The following is a 23,351-nucleotide window of genomic DNA, read 5'->3' as shown; positions in this document are numbered from 1 at the left end:
TTGCAGCAAAATCGGTATATCTTTGGGTGTATAAGGTGAAAGAGGTGAAGAATGTTTGGGAATTGTAGGTGTTGCTGTTGAATAAAGGATGAAAAGGAAAGTGAAGAGGAAACAATCGAGAAAGAAAAAGAGGGACGGTGCACATATGTTAGTTTCTCCCTCAGTTATTACTTTGTTTTAACGTCTTAGTAATGATATCTGATGTTACATTCTAAGTTATAAATTTCACTCCTTACACTTTAACATTTTTTAAATACTCATACATACAAATGATGATAGGTAATTTCATATATTACAAATCAAAGCTGGAATTACTTTCTAAAAAAGAACAAATGAGTTGAACTATATTTTCTTTTCTTTTAAAAAAATCTTTTGAAAAATGCCTAGGAAGATGATTTTGTTGAACAAGCATATGACGATGATCAAATGATAGGTGTATCAAGCTGTCTGAAAAATTTTAAAAACACAAAATCTCAAGTCAAAGTCAAACACTAGAAATTTATAATTGTTCATCCCACAATCTATGGTTATTTCTAGTCCTTGACAAAAACAATAATAATGCCTACTTTTTCATTTTCTTTCTAAATTTATATAGGTTCTGCTGATGCCTAAGATGAAAAAAAACATCCACTTAGTGCTTGTTTGGTTTGACTTTTTGAAGAATTAATTATGATTTCAGAATTGATTTTTGATATATTTCCATATATTTTATTTTATGTTAGAAAAAAATTCATAATTGATTTTGGGTCCAGAATTGATTCTGATTTAATGTAACTTTGAGTAGTTTTTGCATTGGATCCAAAATTTTGTATTGAATTTTACTCTTAATTTTATAATAAAAGATCAAAATATAAATCACATTACTTTAAAATTTCATTCAAAATCAATTTTGTCAACATTCATCCAAACATATACTTATAATTTTTTTTTAAGTTTGCTGGGATTAGTAGTGCAGCACCTTGAGACATTTTTTTGGGGCGAATGGTGGTGTTATAATCTCTGTGTGTATCTTCCTTTTTTATCCAATATAATGTGTGTGAGACTCTTGGTGCCTGTTCGGTTTCAGGTTGAATTTGTTAAAATTATATTAAAATACTAATTAATGTGATTTTAAGTAAATTTTGATATATTTAGTTTCATATTAAAAAATTTACTATGTGTCTTAATTAATTCTAAGTTAAAATAACTTTAAATAATTTTGTCTTAAAGACTCAAATATTCTCCTTAGCTTCAGTGATCATGGTCATTAGTCATAGCCCAATTTGGGCTTGCTTGCTTGCGTCTAACAGAGGAGAGCTTTGCACCTTTGGGCTAAATGGACGAACTTCATCTGGGGCCTTATGAAATGTTTTAGGATGCAATCCATTCAGATGAACAAAATGTGGGACATGTGTATGAAGGTTCTCTCAACTTGTCAAACGAGGAAAATGACAATTTTGCCTCACATTTTGCCTTTTTTGGTCAGGTCAGGTCTATGGTCTGTACTATAGTCTGCAGTTGTAGGGGACCCAAAAACCTTGGGTTTTGGAAGTGACTTTGTTTTCACATGGTCACTATTAGCATTAGATTTGGAGCAACACTATTAGATATGCACACTCCAACTCCACCATCACTTCCTCCTTGTTATTATCATCATTAGGGTTTTCTTTTTCACACACAAGAGAAACCTATGTCAGGTGTCTGCTAAGATTTCAAATTTTTCAACAACAATGGTTGGTCAACTGCTTCTTCAACGTTGACATTTTCTCTCAGTCATGTTTCCTTAATGCTATTTTTTTTTTCCTTATCTTTGCTTGTTTTTCCACAATCCATGAGTTGGCCTTAATCCCAAAACAAGCAAAGATAATAACTTTGTTCAAAACCACCACATGGGTAGTGCCACACTGCCACTCTCTTTTTCTCTCTCATTCCAACCTCAAAATCTAGACATGCTCTAATTTGAATTTAGAATACCATATCTCTCAAAATGTATAGGGTTCACTCTAAAATCCTTAAAAGCAATGGTGCTATCACCAACCCCCCTATTTTTGCTCGATATTCTTCTTCTTCTTCTTCACCCTCAGTGCCTTATGTTTCTAACTACCAGAAACAAACAGCTCCATCCCCAACTTCTTCATCTGGGAATAGAATAAGCCCTGCAATTCTTGTCATCATAGTAATTTTAGCAGTGGTGTTTTTCATCTTGGGTTTCCTTCACTTGCTTGTTAGATTTCTCATAAAGCAAAGGTCTTCCTCCAATTCATCAATTTCCCAATCAAATAGATACCCTGACATGTCTGAATCAGATGCTTACCAGAGGCAGTTACAGCAGCTCTTCCATCTTCATGACTCAGGTCTGGATCAGGCTTTCATAGATGCTCTCCCAGTCTTTTTTTACAAAGAGATAATTGGCTTGAAGGAGCCTTTTGATTGTGCTGTTTGCCTCTGTGAGTTCTTGGAACAAGACAAGCTCAGATTGCTTCCCATGTGTAACCATGCTTTTCATATTGAATGCATAGACACATGGTTGCTGTCCAATTCAACTTGCCCTCTTTGTAGAGGGACTCTCTATTCGCCAGGCTTTGCCTTTGAGAACTCAGTTTTTGACTTTGAAAGTCAACTTAAGGAAGATGGGGTGTCAGGAAGTGGTGGAGTTGGTTCTGTTAACAAAACTACAGAAAGTTACATAGTGAATGGGAAAAGGGTGTTTTCTGTTAGGCTTGGAAATTTTAGAAGCACTAATAATCAAGATGTGGTGGTGGAGAGAGGTGAAGGAGAGAGTAGTAGTGTTAATTTGGATGTGAGGAGATGCTATTCAATGGGGTCTTTTCAGTATATTGTGGCTGATTCAGATCTGAGAGTGGCTTTAGGCCCTAGCAGTGGCAGCATGAGACAACTACTGAAGGGAAGAGCAGCCACAAATGGAAGTTCTTTCCTTGATGGAGATGCTGTTGAGGGCAAGAAAATCAACATTGCAAGGAAAGGTGAAAGCTTTTCTGTTTCCAAGATCTGGCAATGCTCTAGGAAAGATAAGTTGACAGGCTCATCAGATGCTCATTTCCATAACTCTACTGTCACTTCGACTTTGCCATGGATGAATAAAGTCAGAGGTACTTGACACATGAAGCTAGTTTGTATTTTAACTAATTTCACATTTTCATTGAAGGAATCCATTTGTTGTGCACCAGCAATTCCTCTCACTTTGATTTTACCCTTTTTTATTATTTGTAGTGACAGAACTTGTAATTGTACCATAACATAATTTCAGGCAATGCTCTTTGAACGAGAATTAATCTTGAGTGAGAGTGTAAGGAATATAACTCTTAATTCTATCATGTATTGTATTATGTATTTATTTTGTCACACAGCAAATAGCTTTTCGCATCACGTTTTTTATAGTACCCTTACACATGGTAAAAAGGAGGGAGGAAAACTGAATTTGCAATATTCCCTACACCCTTAGTCAAAAGGACACAAAATCTACATATTCTAGGCGCTAATGGGGTTAAAAAAATTATATGGATATCTAATCATAAATTACCATATATAATAAGTTTAATCATTTTTATAATGATTATCTTACCATGACCAGAATCAAGCACCTGTTTTGCTCACAGAGAGTTTATGAAAAGCTATAAGCTAGTAGAGGTTGTAAGGAAAAAGAGTAAAGTTGTTAGTGCTAGGAAAAAAATCATAGCATATGGTCTCGAACATAATATTTGAAGGTGGCCCCTAATGCCATGTGATTATTTGTTCAAGTGTCAAAAGTGGTTTTTAGTAGCAATTTCTTTCAAGGAGCAGGGAGATGAAAGTGAAGTCAAATTGGGGTTGCTTTTTGGATGCTGTGGTTTTCGCTAGGGGCTTGCTTTTTTCGCTTTTGGGTTAAAAAGAAATGAAAGTGTTACAAAGGAAGGATTCTATTCCTTCTTCTGTTAGCTCATTCTTGTGTATGACGACTCTCTATGGAAGTGTATCCTTTTTGGATGGCTTAGCACATGACACACCAAGATGACCAAATGGGTGCAAGAGATTTTCAGATCAAGATTGTGGTGGGGTTATAGACTCGTAGAGTGCTCTCAATCTAAAAGATGTTTTTTTTATTTGTTTTCTGTTTTATTATTCTCAAGCTTTTAGGATTTGTGAAGAAAGTTAAGGAAAGAAGATTTTAGTTGTTTTAATTGTTTTTTCATGAATTTTTAAAATATGAAAAATATGAAATGTGTTTTTTAACCAAAATAAATAATGGACTTAAATGTAATTTTGATTCATTTATTCTACTCGATTGCTGCTTTTATTTTAAAATTAAATATTTGATCATCTTATTTTAAAAAAATCATAATTACTCGGTGATCAATTAATATGTCTGATAAATTTAAGTCTAAATAATGCATATAATGTGATTCAATAACAAACTACTAATAAATTTATTAATTTTTATAATAATTATCTTAAAATCATAATAAGAATAAGAATGATTTATGCATTTCGATAGATTAAAATTTTTTACATTGATTTGTATTAAACTCAAATAATTATAAATAAAAAAATATTAACTAAAAACAAAAAGCAAGCCAAACACATCTTTATATTTTATATTTCTCTTTTTGAAAACTTGATTAATGCTAATTACACGCATTTCTGTTATTTCCTCTACTGATCTAGCATTCAATTTTGTCTTTAACTCTTATAAAGTCTTGGGTTCACTTCATATTTTAGTAATATTTTGTTAACAAGTCAGATCTACGAGTACACCAATATAAACAGGTGATATTTATAGGCTGTCATGTAAATTTTCATTGAGATTAGTCGTATATCCTAATTTTGGAACGGGAAAACTTCCTTTCTCCAACTGTCTACCAAAATAACAATCCTTCTATCCTAAATAATATTCACCATTTGCTCATTCTTTGAAAAATCCTACATTAAAAGCCAATTCTCACTACATTGCTGATCCAATATCATATATACATATATATATGATTGTTGACATACTCTCACCTCTTTTTTATTTTTTTTAATTAGAGTATGTTAGTAATTTATATCAAAATATTTGGATAAAAAAATTAAATCATCTCTTTGTTTGAGTTACTTTATTTTAAGGATAAAACAGTAATTTGATCCTTAATTTGAAAAAAAAAAAAAAAAAACCTTCTCTCTCCTCTCTTAATCTCTTTGCTTCTCGCGCATTCATCTTTGAGGCTTGAGCAGTGTAGTGTGTAACGTCATTGTTGGAGGAACTTTGGAAGACTCTTTAAATGTTGAAGTTGAATTTGAAGTCTCAATTGGATTTCTTAAGTTTCAGGTGACATGGATGTTGTTGTTTCAGACTCCAAACCACCGTACTCTCAAGTTTCATCAATATGCCTCTTTATTGAATCATTGATTTATTTCTTGCCACTACATTATTTTTCATATGATTTTATGATTTATATATGTTAATTTGAATGATAATATGAGATATGAGGAAGACTTTTTTTGCTTCTACATCCCTTAAGTGGAGGAGGTATGGAGGATCAACATGTTTAAAGATAAATGAAGGAGAAAATCGAGATATGAGAGAAATGGATTCAACGGTAGAGGAGGAAAGATAATTTTTTTTTAAACTGAGTACTAAATTACTTATTTATCCTTAAAATAAAGTAACTACAATAATAAAGAGATAATTGGATTTTTTTTTTTCAAATATTTTGGTGTAGATTACTAACCTACTTCAACTAAAAAAGAAAGAAAAGTATGCTAGCAATTATATATATATATATATATATATATATATATATATATATATATATACTTCTTTTGTTTGAAAACAAGTATCGTCGTTTATCTTTTTAATATAACATTAATTATTTTTTATACCATACTTTTAATAAATTTAACTCTAATTTTTTAATCTAATATTAATATTATTTTTTTCTATTTATTTAATAGGATTAATTTTATAAAATTATTATTCTTTTTTATCTATTTATTAACTTATTTTATCGGGATAAAATAATCTAAAACGATATTTATTTTCGAACGGACGGATGGAGTAGCAATAATCTATGAATTAGACTTTAGGAAATTAAATTTTGATATTTTGCTTGCTCTTTTCAGACAAAAGCACGTAGTAACCGGAGTACATATCTGGATTCTCCACCTTGGTTACGCCAAGGCTTTTATTATTCTTTTGGGTTAAGTTCTTAAGGCTAAATGAAAGAGTAAGAAACAGTGCACACACCTTGATGCTGGGGCCTGGGGGAAAAGGTAAAGTTGTCCACCTCCTCATTATTGACCCATAATAATAATGGGGTACATCTGTTATATATGATCACCGACTATACCTTAGCAAAGTGACAGAGAGGCACAATGTGACCCCAAATTTAAGAAGGGGGATAAAAAGAAAGAAGAAAATTAGTTTAGTATTGGTGGTAGGATGGATCTCATATAGAAATATACCAACTCTGCATAGTCTACTTGTTATTTATTAAGAGATATATATTGTGCCAAGAAAGATATCGGCTAATGATGTTTGTCTCTCTCAAATTGATTCAGTGTGATGGAGGACAATTTTTGCAATTTTTGAGGTGGGTCTAAGGTGGGGCAAAGAAAAGAAACGAGGTGGTTAAGCATGAATTAGAATTTAGAAGGCGTTTCCCATGAGAAGACGTAGTTGGAATTAAAAAATAATAATTAATAGACAACCACAATATTATTCAAAACTTAGTGAAAGAGAGACATATGAAAGAAAGAAAAAATTGTGTATTATAGGTGATATGTATAATAAAAAACAATGATAGTTAGATATATAAAATAATAAAATGTTCAAATATCACCAATCTTAGAATTAAGAACGTAAGTTTTATAATATCTTTAAAGATGGGATGAAATCTAAAAGAATTGGTAAGTGTACATGTTCAGATGATATAAATGTGATTGTCTGGAATCTGAACTCTATGAAGTCTCTAATGAAAATTTTTAAGGATTGTCCAGAAACCATTTACAACTTGAGTAAAATCGTTTAAAATATATTTTTAGAACCTGTGTCATGTCGTTCAAAATTAAATTTTAAGACTTTTACACAACTCAGTGAAAAAGTGACAAAATAAAAGGAGAATATTAAATGTACTAGCCTTGCACAAAATTAAAAAAAAATACTAATGCATTAAAAAAAAAGTGCTAAGAAGAATTAAATTGTATTTATACACTCCTTTTGAATGAAATAAAATAAGTATTTTTATCTCAAAAAAAAAAAACAAGTACATCTTGTTAGACTATTGTATTTATACACTCCTTTTGAACAATGAAATAAAATAGACTATTATGACATTATAATAAGATAACTACGGCAAAATATTCCCATGCATTATGTGAAGATGTAGAATATTTATATAACCTTAGAGACTTCTTTCACAACATTTATTTTTTCTGAAAAATTATAAAAGGAAACGTTTATGGGGAAAAAAAAGGAATTATTTGCTATGGCATTAAACATACTCCCTCCATTCATTTGTTTGTCCTTGCTGTTATAGTTGTAAATGTTTCGCTGCTTTAGAAAATTAATGTTGCATTAAATATTTTTTTCAAGGTTATCCTTAATTAATATTTAATGAGAGTAGTGTATAAGAATAGTAAATGACTCATTAATTAAAGAGATAAAAGATATATTAAAAAATTATCTAATATTTTCTTCAAAATTCAATAAATTAATTACATTCCTAAATAGATGTGTCAAAGCCTTAAATATCATATAATCTAGAATGGAAGGAATCACTAGTATCTTAAACATTGTTAGTGTGTTTAGAGCTTGAAGATCAAGACTTATAAGAAACGAATATTTGGGAAAGATCCCGAAGAGGTTTGTGAGAAAAGATAGCAAGAAATGGAGTCTAGAGAAGGTTGTGGAGAGAATACTTAGATATCTATTGTATCTATAAACGGGTTATAGTGCAAAAACCCCAATCTGTGTCAGGAACTAGACATAACTTGGTACTTTGAAAGTAAATCAGGATAAATCTCCTGTGCTCTTGTATTTCTCGGTATTTATGTTTTTCTTTGTCTAATTAGTGTGCTAATTTTGTGAACAAGTTTTGTAAACCAATATCAAGAATATTTGTATCAAACTCATTCAAGAATCAAGAGTATTTCCTCATACCTTAGACAATCATTCCAAAGACTCATAATGTTAGACTATTTGTTTTTAACTGTCTTGAACATTTTTCTGTTTGACAAAAGTTCCGTTTTACAAAAATCTTTTGAAACACAATTTAATCATCTTATGTTTTCCTGTATATTTTCAACGTAAGTTAATCAATCCCATGCACTCTTGGCAATTTACTAAAAAAAATTATCCTCTCTCTACATGTTAATAAAATAAAGTTATAGTACCAATACAAATAATCTTAAGATCTTACACCCAAAAAAGCATAGTACTTTAGTGTGGTGCATGAGTGCTGAATGCAATAAATGAGTCTTTTAATTATTTACCTTGGATCCGTGAAACTAAAATGTTTCTAGGGGTTTTGATAGTTGATATTGTCACAAGTCTCGTACTCTCACTTGCAATGATATTTAAAAATAACTACAGAACAATGAACCCACGGAATTCTTAAATGAATTTAACAACTTGATCGGAACTTACATCACCATGTGACGGTCTTGAAGTTGGACTTTCCAAGAACCAATCAAAGTGAAAGGGCTACGGTGCTAGATAATATTAGTATTACTATTAGCTAAAATTCGTCGAATTTTCTTCAGCGTTGCAGAAAACCGTTTGCGGTTCAAAACTCAATGGAATTGTTTAAACTTACCAATCCTTGCAAATTGACTTGGGATAAACTTACACTTGATAAGTTCAGAGTTGAGTTGTTGAATTTTGAACCATGGAAATTTCTTCAATTGACCTATAAATGGAAGGGCTTGTATGCATTTTAACCTATTATATTTGTTGGAACTTTAATTTTTCCCTACACTGAAATGATATTTATAAGATAAAAGCATTCCTGGAGCGTTAGTGTTCAGAACATAAAATACTAGTCAAGTATAATATATATGTGATGATAAAATGAATAACATACGTCACAGTGGGATAATCCCCTTTCAAATTTCAATTAAACAGTCAAAAACCGAACAAGAAAGTTGACATTATTTTGAGATTACATTTTCATTAATCTTGAGGGGGAAAAGTTACATAAAAATCAAATATACCAATCGTCTAAAAGATACCAAATTGCATTCAACAACACTATAACTTTAGACAGCAAGACCGAGCAACTACCTCCGAAAAAATAGCAAGAAAGCACCTCAAGTACTCAACATGACACAACTCTCAGCGCCTTGAGAGGCAAAATTTGACTATGGCATTTTCATACAGGAATATGTTGTACTAATGTACATAAATCACCTAAGTAAAAGAAAAAGGTAAAACAACGATGTGAAGCCACCAAATCGACTTCAAATTTAAGCCAAAAAGTGGTCCAGATTCTCGAACCATACCTTCCTCAATTGAAGGAATGAAACATGAAAACCGCACCAATAACTATAGAGTGCCGGGGAAAACGAAGGGTTTTGTGCATCACCTTACTGACCCCTGATCATTGATTGGGCTTCATAAACCACGAGGAAAATTATTAACTTGTCCTTCCTCCAGTGTATCCTTGCCATTTATCTTGTATGCAATCCTTATACGCATGACAAGAGATTTCTGAAAAAAATAGTTGCTAGCAATCAAGTCTTCTCTAAGAAGCACTTATACATTTACATTTAAATGTACATACAGGAAAATCATCTCAGAAAGTGTACACCATATACATACTCACAAAGCACAAACAGAGAAAAGGAGGGGGTGGGGGGAGTTTAATCCATGATTGTCAATCCCAGATGATGCCATGAAGTGGCAAACCCCAAAAATGGTATAGCAGATTGCAAATAGCAGGATAGCCACTATGTAAAGATTATAAATACAAGGATAAATCCCTTACGCTACATAATTTCACAACAGTAAAAATTAATCCAATATTAAAGACATTATTCATCATTAATAATCTAAAGTCCAGACTATAAAAAACAAAGAAAAATATGATTTAATGTGATGCCTAATGACAGTTTCACTGTTTGTGCAGTTAACTAAAATATCATTGTTGGCTTTGATGAACGATCAGAAAAGTAGTGATCACTCAATAACCCCCAGACACAAATAATAAGCAGTTTTGCAGCACTTAATATCAAATATAAAAATAAAGCATAAACTAGCTGTTTCGCAGCAAAATGCCAGTGATCAACATTCTGTTTAGAATTTAAATCATACAAGGACATGGTAGAACACAGATATTTACAGTAAAGCTATAGTTACAAAGACCATCTACCTTCCCATGTTGGCTATTAGTAATTTTCAAACTTTGGGTTATGGACCCATTTGCGGGAAGAGTATTGCTGCTAGCTGGATCTAAGTGCAACTGAAGAAACTGAAAATTGAAACAAAATATGTAAGTACTAGATGATGGAAGGTAACAAAGCAGTTCAAAAGATTTTGAAATTCCAACAAAGCACCCAGTAGAACGGCTCACAATTATTGAATATTAAAGAATAGATGTAACTATTTAGCACTCAAAAGGTCAGATAACTAACTAGACTAATATAAAGGAAATTATTAAGCTATTGACAGCTACAAACATTTTTATCACTAGAATCCATTTAGAGAGAAACAAACAGCCAGCATGGAACTTTAAGTTACCATTATAACAATGAAGATTATGATATTGTTAAAAGCAGTAAATTCAAATGATATCTTTATAATTACAATAATCATGATGATCTTAGCACTGCATGCAGAAAGCTTAATAGCATACTGATTGGAATACCTTAGGAACTGCTGCCTGGAAAACAAAATCTGTATATGTATTGGAGGACAAATTCATAAAAGTAGCCTGGATAACTGTTGTTTGTGGGTTTCCTGGTTGTTTTGAGAAATTGAATGTCAACCTCAAGGAGCTGCTCTCAAATGCAGTTACAGATGGATAAACCGGTCCATTGTTTTCTACTCAAGATAAGAAAGGACAAGAATTCAATACTTTGACTATATTTCATTCAATGACAATGCCCAAATGCTAAACAAAGTTTACAACCTGTTGGCGGGATGGGGGCAAATCCATCCAATAAATCCATCATAGGAGCAGCATTTGAAGTTGTTTTTGTAGAAAGTGAAAGAGATGAGAGACCATCCAACGAGGAAACTGGTGCTTTGTTACTCGAATTGGAGGATAAGATGTCTACTGTAGATGAGCTGCTTTCGACAGAAGGTGATCCAATAGACAAAAGATCCAAAAGAACATCGTTGCCACTTTTTGAAGCTTGGCCAGCAACTAAAAATGCAAATAAAGTCAGACATGCTACAAATATGTTTCATGGAATTATTCAGTATTCACAATAAGGAAAAATGAATAAGTTTGCATGTTTCTTTAACAAATCAAAATGGAAACAAGCACCCCGGCCAAAGCCTTATCCCATTAGATGGGGTAAGTTACATGGATCAAACAATGTCATTGGGTTTTATCAAAAACTAAATTTTCAATAAAACCATTGGGAAAAGGGTTCTTCATAATGGTTTTTCCTATGGATCAAGTGGCTCAAAAACTAAAGAAGACCTCATAAAACAGTACCAATTATCTTGAAGAAAAGCAGAGATGCATAAACAAAGATGGTAATTATTAAATACAAAAAAAAATTAGTTTTCAGGAATCATAATAATTTATAAGATACACTACAAATACTAACCAGATTGTTGTGATGCTGGTGAAAGATCAACACCAAGAAGGTCCTGAAGAATATCTCCTCCACTAGAAGAGCTAGGTGCAGGAGCATCATCTGAACTTAGATCAAGTAGATCTACAAGAGGAGCCACAGGTTTGGCTGTTCCATTTGGAAGATTAAATGAAGGTGCAGTTGGAGTTGAAGCTGCACCTGGTAGAGACCCAGCCCTCCTACCAATGGAAGTTGCCTCATCCAAAACTGGCATCCTTTCTACAAGTGTAGACCTGCACAATGACAGTTTCTTATGAAAGTGTGGTACAATTCCATGATCTTGATATAATATAATAAGCAGATTAATTAACCTCACCTAATATTTTGATGCTTTGCAATAATCGAATTGAATTCAATAGCTCTCTGCTGCAATTCTAGCACAAAGCTCCCTTTGAACTGAACAATAATTTCTTTGATCCTCCTATATCCATATTCAAAAGAGAATAAAACTTCCAGGTCAAAATGTCAAATATACAAAATATAAGAGGAAATAAATAAACTTGCACTGGTTGCACAAGTCTAATGCGTGGGGAGTAAGAAGTGAGGACAACCAAGGCTGAAAAAAGTTTCCCCTGATTTCTCATATAGATCAAATTGCATGGATACAAATTAAACATTTTAAAACTACCTTGAACCTGGTCTGCTGAATTTCTACTAGAAAATTACATTCTCAATGCCTCTAAAATAAATAAAAAAAAGGCAGGAAAAGAAGAAACAACACTAATAGAATCAAAATCATTCATGAATGTTCCCCTAATAGTTTAAACTTTTGGGATAGTTGGTTCTTGATATGCTGTCAAAGCCTCTATGACCAAGTGGTCATCAATTCAATCCTTTCCACCTCCATTGTTCTAAATAAATGCTGAATTTTAGCCCAAAGTATGGTTGGCCTATGCATTTCCTACACTTAAGAGCCCAAAAGGACTCTTTTGTGAGGCAGCCTGCTAGATACAAAACCATTCATGAGGTTTCACCAAACTTAAGCTTTTGAGCCAAATGGTTCTTGGCAAACTCCAATTTACGTTGTGGTGTGTGTAATAGATAATAAACCATTTGAAAAACAGATCATACTCTGAACATGAAGGGAAACGTGAAGAGAGCTTTAATAGTGCAACCAAAGCCATCGATTTTGTGGTAAGATCTGATGCATGGCGTTTTATAGCAATCTCTACGACATCAACTGCATCGAACTCAGTCACCTGTTAGCATGAAAAAAAATAAGGAAAAAACTAATTTTTTTTAAAAAAATTATATCCAATGAAAGATCATGTTTTTAGATTTTCCTATGTGCTGCTAATATACAAGCAGACTTGGGCATCAGTTATTAGTAGTCCTCTCAATCTTAAATAAAGCTGCAACTCTAACAAAGAATAAAAAGGCACAACAGGAAGGGGTATAAACTCTTTCCCCTGTATAAAACAATCAACCTATGCAATAAGAATTAAAATGAAAAAGGCAAGTCACAATCCTAACATCTATGGTTTTAGCACCAAGAACATATCATGTCCAGAATTCATTAAATTGGCAAATAATTTGGAGCATTTTCTGCCAGATAGTATGTTAAATATACCAATCAAACATGTAAACCAAATCCCGTCTTACCTCATCCAAATTACAATAATGGAGAATAACAAAAGAGACAATGAGTAAGTAGTATTGAGACCAGGGGATTTAGTTTCTATCATGGTCATTACCCATCATCCAAATAGGAGACATACAAAAAGGATCATCATAAGAAGGGGATTGTTGGAACATCTTTTACTAGAAGCTTTTTCAACCAATACATAGATCAACTTGTTAAATTATTGCCTGTGGTCAAATGATATATCATATTCATGAAACTTGAAGCAACAGTTTAGACAAATGTATAAACTTTTCAAGCAGTAGCACTCACTGTTATTGGATCTTCTATGTCAAGCATTCCAACATTATTAACTAACATGTCACCATACTCCCCAATGCACCACACTGTAACTCGAACTAGAGTCTCCTGATGAAAAGAATTAGGTAATATTATATGAAAGGCATCAAAAGCAAATTAACAGTGTGCCTAGATTTGGTCAAAGCAGAAGTGAGCACCTGTTCAGCTGACATTTGAAATGCTCTGTATAATGCTCTTACTGTATATCCATGAAGCTCAGAAGCATTGGTTATCACAACAATTAAGGCATACCATACTTCATCTTTTACAAAATTTCCAGCCTACTAACATAGAATAGAGATCAGTACATGCACCCAATATACATATATAACTAAATTGAATAGCTCAATGTGGAGAGTGGAGACAGCAAGCACCAAAACAATAATCACAATAAAAAGACAGCCCAATGCACGAAGCTCCCAACATTGAGGGGGCCTTGATAGGTAAAATGCAGCCACAATTGTGACCACAGAGGTCATTTCCACAACTAGAACTTGTGACCACCAAGTTATCAGGCAGCAACCTTACTATTGTGTCAAGGCACACCCTCCAAACAATAATCACAATACACCATCAGCAGATTTTGTGACCAACACATGGAAGCACCAAATCATAAAATGATAATAGAAGGTTGAAAAATATCAACATTATCCTTAGAGCTGATTTTAAGCATCCAAATGATTTCATAGGATGTTGCATGCCAAATGGGAAGCAAATGAACTATCACATTCACATACAATGATTAAGCTCCTCTAAAGTGGAGAGTTCACTTTAGAAGAAAAAGTCAAGAAATTTTAGCCATAGATAAGAAAATCAATGACTGTTATTTTTTTTGTATAAGCCATCAATGACTGGTATAAAATGCACATGTATAACAAATCATGGATTTGTTAAAATCTACTCTCTTAATTTCTCATTTATGGTGAGATGTCTCACTTTTTTCTCTATAGTGACTCACTTTTCACTTTAGAGGAATTAAATCCACATATAAACACACATCACTGATCATGAATACCCTAAAATAAAAAGCAAACATGTTTTGGGATTTATACCTGAGACAGAACCTTGAGCATCTGATCAATATACCAGATCTTCTCTGGGGAATACCTGAAGCATTAATAAATAAATGTTAGTCAACCAAATATATTTAGTTGTGCAATTTAAATAAAATCTCTACTTATCAGTTCTAAATTGACAGGAGGTGACAAAGTTAAAGAACAATGAAAAATGGGCCAAATGGCTTCTTTTTCATTTTACCAAAGAAAGGAGCGAGAAAAGAAATGTCCAAAATGCTATGAATTGCATGACCAACATAGGTAACATGTTCACTATCACTAACATGAGAAAACAATCATATACTTCTAAAAGAACTAATAATAATAAACTCAGTTCCTGTGACAAATCAAACGTCTTATGTTGATGGAATATCATAAGTGGTCCAGAAATTATTGGATACTGGAAAAAAATGAGATGAAGTGCATATAGTTGGTATCCTTCTCTCCTTGCACAAAAAAATAATAATAATAGAACTAAAACCAAATGAAGTATACTGAAAAAGGAATTCCATTCAGAATCTTATGGCTCACTTTGCTACAATGGAGCAAATTTTGGCAGTAAGGTCCCCTCTGAAATCAAGATCACTGACTTCCAGATAATCTATAAGCTCTTTTGCCAAGGGCTTCACATTAGTTTCATTCACCAAAACATAAACAAGTTCAAGGGCTCTTTTCTGAATCGAAGCATCTGAATCCTGAAGTTAAGAGTCAAATGATCAACTCCTTGGATTGTAAAACAAAGCTCATCTTTGTCACTGAATGAGGGAAGACAAATCAAATACCTTCACACATTCTATAATTGTTGCACGGTGCCTCTGTACTGCCTGAGCATCAGCAGTTACAGCCTTCATTAGCATGTTTAATGCCACATATCTAAGGGAAGAAGGTAGAATAGTAAGATTCACCTCAATAATTTAACTCAAAAGAAAAAGAAAAAAAGAGGGACGGGATGAATATAGAGCTTGAAGAGCACTAGATGCGATATTATTTTATCAGCCTTCATAACGTGCTAAATTAAAGATTGAATGAGCACACAATTTCATCTTTTATAGTAATATTTAAGTTAGAGGTGTCTTTTCTGTCAACAGCCAAAGCCACAATATTAGTCACAGCCTGGCATATATTTCTCAAACAGTATATTACAAACATAATTGTGACCAAAATAAATTCAAACTACAGAAATTTCAGAATACAGCCAATAACTGCAAGTATCAGCTAATTAAATGTAATCAAACCACAAACCCAGTCTTTGTTATAATCAAGCAAATGTTGTAATTAATATATTGGGGATCCCATTCTTTTTTAATTTCTTTTTAAATGTGAAGATAGTAAAATTGGTAAGACAATAATTTGATTGCTTAAATGATTGACTGCGTCCAGTTTACTATAGCTCATCTCAAAAATCACCAAACCATTGTACATATGCAATAGAGAGAATGCAAAGACATCATTTCATTGCTTGAGCAGCATAGTTCCCAATGATTCTAGTCTTTCTTAAATCATAATTTTTTTTTGCATACCTCATCCATCAATCACAGAATTATAGGAGAGAGAATACATCCACCAGATCATTATGCTAATGATTTTATAGACTTTGTTGTCATTCATTCAAGACTCTCTCTCTCACTCACCCTCACACACACACAAACACTTCCATATCCAGTAAGCATTCAACTATAGAAAGGCATTAGGAAAAGTGGGAAACATGACATAATGATTAATGATCAGTAATAGACAAATGGGATCATTTCTATACCAGTTAAAAACAAAATCCTAGATGTTCCATTTCAAGTTATAAGCTTACAAGGACTAACATTAAAAAGTGATTACTCTCTTCATATTCAGTTAATATCAGTCAAAATACTGATTTGCAGGCATCTGACAGATCTAAGTCACTTGCCATGAGTGTTATAGTTGTAAGTTGGAGCATAACAGGAGAATGTTTGAAGGACTCAAGAGATCAATCCTAATAATCAAGAGCACTTCCTAGATTCTTGTATCAATTCATTGGACTGTAACAAACATTATTCCCAAGTTGGAGGAGACATCTTAGACCTCTTACAGTGCTTATGTTTTTGTGCTTCTTTTGGCTTTTATAGTGGAACTTTGCAATGTGAACACTCAACGTGCTCGTGTTAGTAGGTCTTAATCAAAATTCAGTTATTTATGAAAGAGAAGCCATGACCAGAAATAAACCTGATATTGTTGTCACGATTTGACAAAAATCTTCCCAGGATATTAATGGCAAGTACACGTAAGCCACCATTATCTTCAATGCTCATTATTGTTTGAACACATTCATATAAAATGGCATTCCCTGCAACTTTATTTGACTCAGTCTTTGTAGCCACCTAAACCAGGCAGCAAGTGTAAAAATTATCAGTCTTGAATTTCCGAAGAGATGACCACCAATAATAAGCAATAGTAGATTAAAATTCATTTACTCACATAACAGATTTGGTAAACAGCAAACAGAACCTAAGAATATTGAAACAAATTATCTAACTCTTGATTACTACAGCAAGTGGTTAACACAATTAAAAAACTTAGCTTGGCAAGTTAATTGGTGCATCTCACAGTGACCAAATCATGCATGTAAACTTACAGCATAAATTCTAGTGCCTGACCAAAAATAAAACTCATTTTTATAGCATACAATTATACATCGACAACAAAAGCCCCTCCATTCTCTTTCAACCCTCCTTATAATCCTTCAAAGAATTAGATATAAATATACAGCTAAATGTGCATTTAAAGATAGAAAAAAATCCTGCTTTTCAATGGGTTTCTATTTCAACAGTTACTTACAATACAAGACCCCTCCCTGGCTCTCCCCATTACACATACATGCACATGCACAAAAGAAAAAAAAAATACAAAATTTTTTTAAAAATCTTCAACTTTAAGTATATTCTACAAAGTAATCAACATTAGTGCAAAACCAAACTGAACAACCATACATTACATAATTTTAGAATGTGGGTTTGGGCCTAACTCAACCCTTAAAACTAGCTCAAAGGATAAGGATTGTCTCCCACTTATATACTTTATTTTGGCTCTATCTCTAGCCAATGTGGGACTTGGATTTTTTTCAATCACACCTAGCACTTTTTAACAGATCTAGGATAGGCTCTGATACCATGTTAAAAACGTGGGTTATGAGCCTAACTCAACCCTACAAAACCGGATTGTAAGGTGAGGATGGCTTCCCACTTATATACTTTACCTCGGCACTATCTTTAGTCAATGTGGGACTTCAACATGTCCCATTTTGGTCACGGCTACCCACCACAATGTGGAACTTCAACACACCCTTCTTTTCCCACAACTTCAACATGCCCCCTTTTGCCCATAGCTTTCCAGCACATAAACGTGTAATGAAACATCTTCTGGCCAATGCCACCCAAACACACCAGCATCCAACTCACAATAAATGTTTGATGCCATATGAATCAAATTGTATAGCCCTTTGTAGCATTAAGGATGTCTCTTTGCCCCTAAATTTGTTGTTGCAGGCAGGACTATGTTCATGGCTTCTCTTGGAATCGTGCTTCCGGAGTTATGGTAATTACAAGGGAGTTGCTATTTTAGATGTGTATAGACACTAGGAAGCCATGCTGCAATTCTTGATTTTTTCTTGTTCTTTGACGTGTCTGGTTTTTCTTTCAATTTGGAGGATATTGTATCCTACCCCTAGTGATACTTCTCTTTGATCTAATAAAAAATTTCTTCTATAAACAAAATTTCTCTCAAGTAAAACTTTTCAATCTTTCCTAGAATGTCCATATCAATTTGTGCTTGTACTAAGGTTTGCCTTAATCAAATTCAAATCACATGCAAGTGGACAAGATATTCTAAATGGTTTTCAACATACAAGTTCATGCACAGCAGAGCCATGCAGAAATTGCAAATAACCCAATCATCGCAGCATGAACACTATAATAATATAATACCATAAAGTGCACCATAACACACAACTGACCTGGGCAAGTATGTCATTCATGGTGTCACTAGCATCAGCATTGCCTTCACCCAACACTCGCAAAAGTTTAAGCAATCTGATGTGGAGAAATGGGTCTGTGATACCGGCAATATCATACTCTGGTGAATATGGACTATTGGCTAGATCCTTAAGAGTTCTGACCAAACCATCTGTGCATTTCTGTAATAATTGTTCACAAAATGTTTTGTTACAACAAAAGCTGTCCAAAATTATGGCTCAATGTGCAGAGTTCTTCATAAAAATATGCAATCAGAGGTTAACTTTTACACCATAAAGTTGCATGTACGAACCTTGTTATTATCCCTTAACAGTTCACATGTTTGATATTTTATACCCAACAGACTTGCTTGCAAAAACTTGACACAGTGCTGTGAGCTTAAAAAAACTGATAATTTTTTAAACCATGAGTTTACAAACCCCGTAATACTAGCTAATGAGAAATGCTCAAACACTAAAAAAAAATAACTAAAGCATTTCAAATATTGCAAGGCAGTTTCAAAATTAATATAATCTACAAATTCCATATTGCGGAATATAACTTCATTAAATTACTTGTAAGTTGTAAAATTGTCAAGAATTCATGGACGTTTTAACTTACAAGTCACAAATACCAAGAAGAATGCACATATATATGGATTGTTTGATTTGCAACACAAATCTGTCATGCTAAGTCTATAGTAGATAAGTTTACTTCAAATCTTCAATCAATATCCAAAATGAGTTCTAGGAAAATACACTACATCTACGTGATTGACAATATAATTTATGAGAGATGAAAAACTACCTTCCTAATATGTTCAAGAGCTTCAGTGCTAATTTTACACAGATCTGTACAAAGCTGAACCCCAGTGATCAGAACCCCATGATGCTTCTCCCTGAGTAAGGAAGTAGCAGGGTTGATAAAATTTTCTGCCAAGTCGGGAACTTTCTTTATGATCCTTATAGAGCATAATGCTGCCTATATAACAGTGAGCACAGTTAATTTATGAGAATAAATAATGATTAGTCGTCATTCATGCAGTTAAATGGGAGCAGTTTTATTAATAACCCAAACATTAAACTACATTATAAGGTTATAATTATTAGGAAAATGAAAATAGGGAGATCACAAAACACTGACACGTGATAATATAGACAAGGCTATGGTACCAATTGTTGCATGCTAAGTACTTAGAAGGACATGCTAAGTACTTAGAAGGACGTTAATAGGTAGACGTCCACTATATGTATGAATTTAAATGTTTCAGAAGAGATAAAAACTGTGATGTAATGCATGAAGTACAAATGTACAATGAAACTCACCTTCTTCCGAATATTTGGATCTCGAAATTGAAGCAATCTCTCAACCTCTGGTGCAAGATCACGAGCCATTTCTGCTGAACAAATGTTTCCTAAAGCACAAAGAGCAAGTCCCACTATATACTGATTTGTGTGATTAAGATCTCTGTGATTCAGTTAAGGCTCTGCTATAACCCATTATTAATATTTGTTCCCTCATTTTATTTCAGTAAGTAGATCAAAATAACACATTTGTAAAATGCAATGTAAAAATCAGGGAATATAAATAAAAAAAATAAACAGAACTTTGACTAAAAACTGGATACTGTTTCAAAGAATTGGTGACCAACATTAGAACTTCTTGTCTTTCATCAAGAAGCAACATGAGGCCAAGATAACCTATTCTCTTCTCTGGAAATCCAGGAGATGCTATCAACTTGAGGCATTCCATTTGACCAAAATGTGTGGGGTAACCAAGCATGTGGATGAACATTAGCTTAGCCAGGTTCCGATGCCTATAGTCATTATCATTTTCATTTATTGCAGCACGAATGGCAGCACATTCTTTTCTTACAACAGCTCGTTCTTCTGCTGCAGTCTTACAAGCACGTATGGCCCGAATCATGTCCCTACAAGTTGGGATATGAACCAGATATGTAAAAGATATTGATTATAATTAAACACAAACAGAAACTATATATTATACATGTATTATCTTCGCAACTTGAAAGAAACCTGGAAAAATTAAGCGTATTTGATTTTGCAAACCAAACAAATTTTGAAATAAAAAGTCAATCACAAATCACATTTTTTTATCAGTGACAAATATAGTAGGATTGTAATTTCAATTCTTTTATGCAATGTTTTATCTCAAAAAGTCAAAATAGAAGGGGAGGACAAGAGATTCTCTCAATATTAACAAAGCAAATCAATACAAGAGTGCTTAAGGCATAGCATACTGCCCCCTTCCAAAACTAGATAAGTGTGTAAACAAAATGCTTCAAATTCATTGGGAGACTCTAGACTGGCCACATATTGCAACCAAAACCATAGGATGCTATGCTAATATGCAAATTCATTGCTTCACAAGGGGAATAATGAAATAAAATAAGCATGAACAACCTATACGACTGTTGACATCAGATTCAATCATTCAGATCCATGATCGATCTTGTAGGTCATAGTACTTAATAGGAACAGCATCAGTAACATTCCATGGATGAGGGAGACAAAAAACTAATAAAAATATATCACTCAGTCGCTTACAATGTTGGAACAACACGTCTCTATGCATAAGACCTTATCCTAACAATATACAGAAATACATATTGTTAATGAATTGTTCCAACGCTTTCACAAATACACGAATGAACCTCTGAAGATGTGCAATGTTTATTAAAGTTTGGCGCTAGAATCTAGAGTTCAATTTCAACATCCGATTCAGATACTACGAGAAAACCTCAACCAGCTAAGCAAAACAAAATACAACAACCAAACGAATTGTCAACATATATCACTAATTTCAGCTAAAAGAAAAACACAAAATCGTGAACGTACAACTAAAGGAGCAGTAAATTCAATTAAATAAAAATGCAGATATGATTTAAGATTCTCCGAAACGCAAAGCCCTACTCAACTACAAAACCAGCACGAAGAATAACAAGCATTCAAACGCATTGTACATGATGCGAAAGTGTGTTCGTGCGTGTGCGCGTGTCTGTGCACTCGATGTTGATCCAATTCTCGAAGAAGCAAAGAAGAGAAGGATTGAATTGCTTACCTCAAACGCGTTCCTGAAGAGAACGGGTTCATGATTGACGATGATTGTGTACGGCGAGAAGCTCAAATCGGATCCAATTGCGAGGAGAAGGAATCGGAGGCGGAGATCAATCGGAGATCCGAATCGGCGAAACGAAGAGAGATTTGGATCTGATGCGAAGCAAGAGAGTGTTTGCGTTGCGTTGCGTTGTGTGTGAGCGAGTTCTGTGAATTTTCAGAGGAAACAAAACAACTCAACACCACCGCACCTTTTTTCTCTTCTTTTCCACTTTGCAACGATTTTACAATTTTAACGTTTCAGTCACTGGAATTTCTGAAATGGAAAATTAATTAGAAAATGCCGAATAATTAAAAATGTGAATTAGGGACAGTTTCGTAAATTTAAGCTGATTATAGTAGAAATTAAAAAAAAAAAAATGTTCCTCGGTTGTTCTCATCTTCTGATGGAAGATGATACTTTGAGTATTAATTTAATTCTGTGGAGGAAGACTTTGTTACTGCATCTGCCATCAGAGGGTTGTTTAAAGTTAAATAATATTTTTTTATAATTTTTTATTGGAATGAATGATTTAATAGTGTATTTTTTTAAGTGAGTTGCTTATATAATTAATTATTAAAAATATTTTTTTAATTTAAAATTTAATGTGATTTAAGTTAATTATTAAATCTAACAACTTTGATATTTAAATAAATTTTTATATAAAATTTTTAAATTTAGGTGATATTATAAAACTTAAATTTAAGATAAATAACTTATTTAAGCGAGATGTATTTTTCATGTTGATAGAGTTTGCAAACTCATAATTAATTTTTAAAAAAACTCTGAAATGTGTGCATTTTCAACTACTGTTAGAAATAGACAAAAAGACCAACCGTTAGAAAAGAGGAGTGCCTGGTACACCTATTTTGGTGGTCATTGGGGTGCATTGACGTTATTTAACTTGGGTTTTTTTATTTTTTAATTGGGGAAAAATATTAAAAGTGTTTATTGAATGAATTGGATTTGTAGTTTTTAAAAAATGCTAATTCAATTTTATTAGTCTTTTTATTTAATTAGATTAATTTTAAATTTCAATCTAATTCAACTTAGTTTATAAAGTAACCAGGAGGGATGGAGAGGGCTGCGCCCTTGACACTTCTCATATATAATTGTATTTTTAAATTAATTATTTATGTTATTATTATAATGATTATAATGGTAATTAAGATTAGTTAGTATAAAATTATGTAAAAATAGTTATATTTATTATTATTATTGTAATGTTTAAGGTGATAATTAGAGTAAAATTGTGTAAAAAAAAGTGTGCTTATTTTTTTTATAATAATGGCTCAGGTTATTATCATTTAAAATAAATTTTAATTTTAATTTTATATATAAAAATGTTTAATATTTTTAAAAATTATTAAGTTACACATTTAAACTATAAATGAAAAAAAATTATCTCCCCTTTAACAGGTTTCTCGATCCATCCCTAAAAGCAACTTATTTTTAGTTATATGATTATTTTACTAAAGGACAACATATAAATCTAATTTTTATTATGTATACTTTTTATTA

At 32.7% G+C, this 23,351-nt stretch overlaps 2 protein-coding genes across 3 annotated transcripts; one reads left to right on the top strand and one right to left on the bottom strand.

Moving 5' to 3' along the window:
- Positions 1–1,514: 1,514 nt before the first annotated feature.
- Positions 1,515–3,302, top strand: LOC114410046 (RING-H2 finger protein ATL47-like). The gene has a single exon (XM_028373792.1). It carries the CDS (start codon positions 1,967–1,969, stop codon positions 3,095–3,097), a length of 1,131 nt encoding a protein of 376 aa, XP_028229593.1. The 5' UTR covers positions 1,515–1,966; the 3' UTR covers positions 3,098–3,302.
- Positions 3,303–9,036: 5,734 nt separating this feature from the next.
- LOC114410035 (AP-1 complex subunit gamma-2-like) lies at positions 9,037–22,101 on the bottom strand. Of its 2 annotated transcripts, XR_003666270.1 has the most exons (19): positions 21,795–22,101; positions 20,341–20,643; positions 20,039–20,180; positions 19,521–19,694; positions 18,716–18,895; positions 16,930–17,084; positions 15,516–15,606; positions 15,265–15,428; positions 14,731–14,785; positions 13,837–13,959; positions 13,652–13,747; positions 12,829–12,956; positions 12,074–12,178; positions 11,731–11,990; positions 11,082–11,318; positions 10,818–10,993; positions 10,323–10,421; positions 9,454–9,661; positions 9,037–9,361 (listed from the first exon to the last, which is right to left on the bottom strand). XR_003666270.1 is itself a non-coding variant. In XM_028373777.1 (18 exons), the coding sequence occupies exons 1-18, from the start codon at positions 21,824–21,826 to the stop codon at positions 9,566–9,568; spliced, it is 2,616 nt and encodes an 871-aa protein (XP_028229578.1). In that variant the 5' UTR covers positions 21,827–22,101; the 3' UTR covers positions 9,037–9,565. The 2 variants fall into 2 exon arrangements, 1 of the variants encoding a protein (XP_028229578.1); XM_028373777.1 differs by having other exon boundaries at positions 9,037–9,661.
- Positions 22,102–23,351: the final 1,250 nt, after the last annotated feature.

This window comes from Glycine soja, chromosome 1 (assembly GCF_004193775.1).
Source record: "Glycine soja cultivar W05 chromosome 1, ASM419377v2, whole genome shotgun sequence".
Lineage (NCBI taxonomy): Eukaryota > Viridiplantae > Streptophyta > Magnoliopsida > Fabales > Fabaceae > Glycine > Glycine soja.
This window is presented reverse-complemented; position numbering and strand designations above follow the sequence as displayed.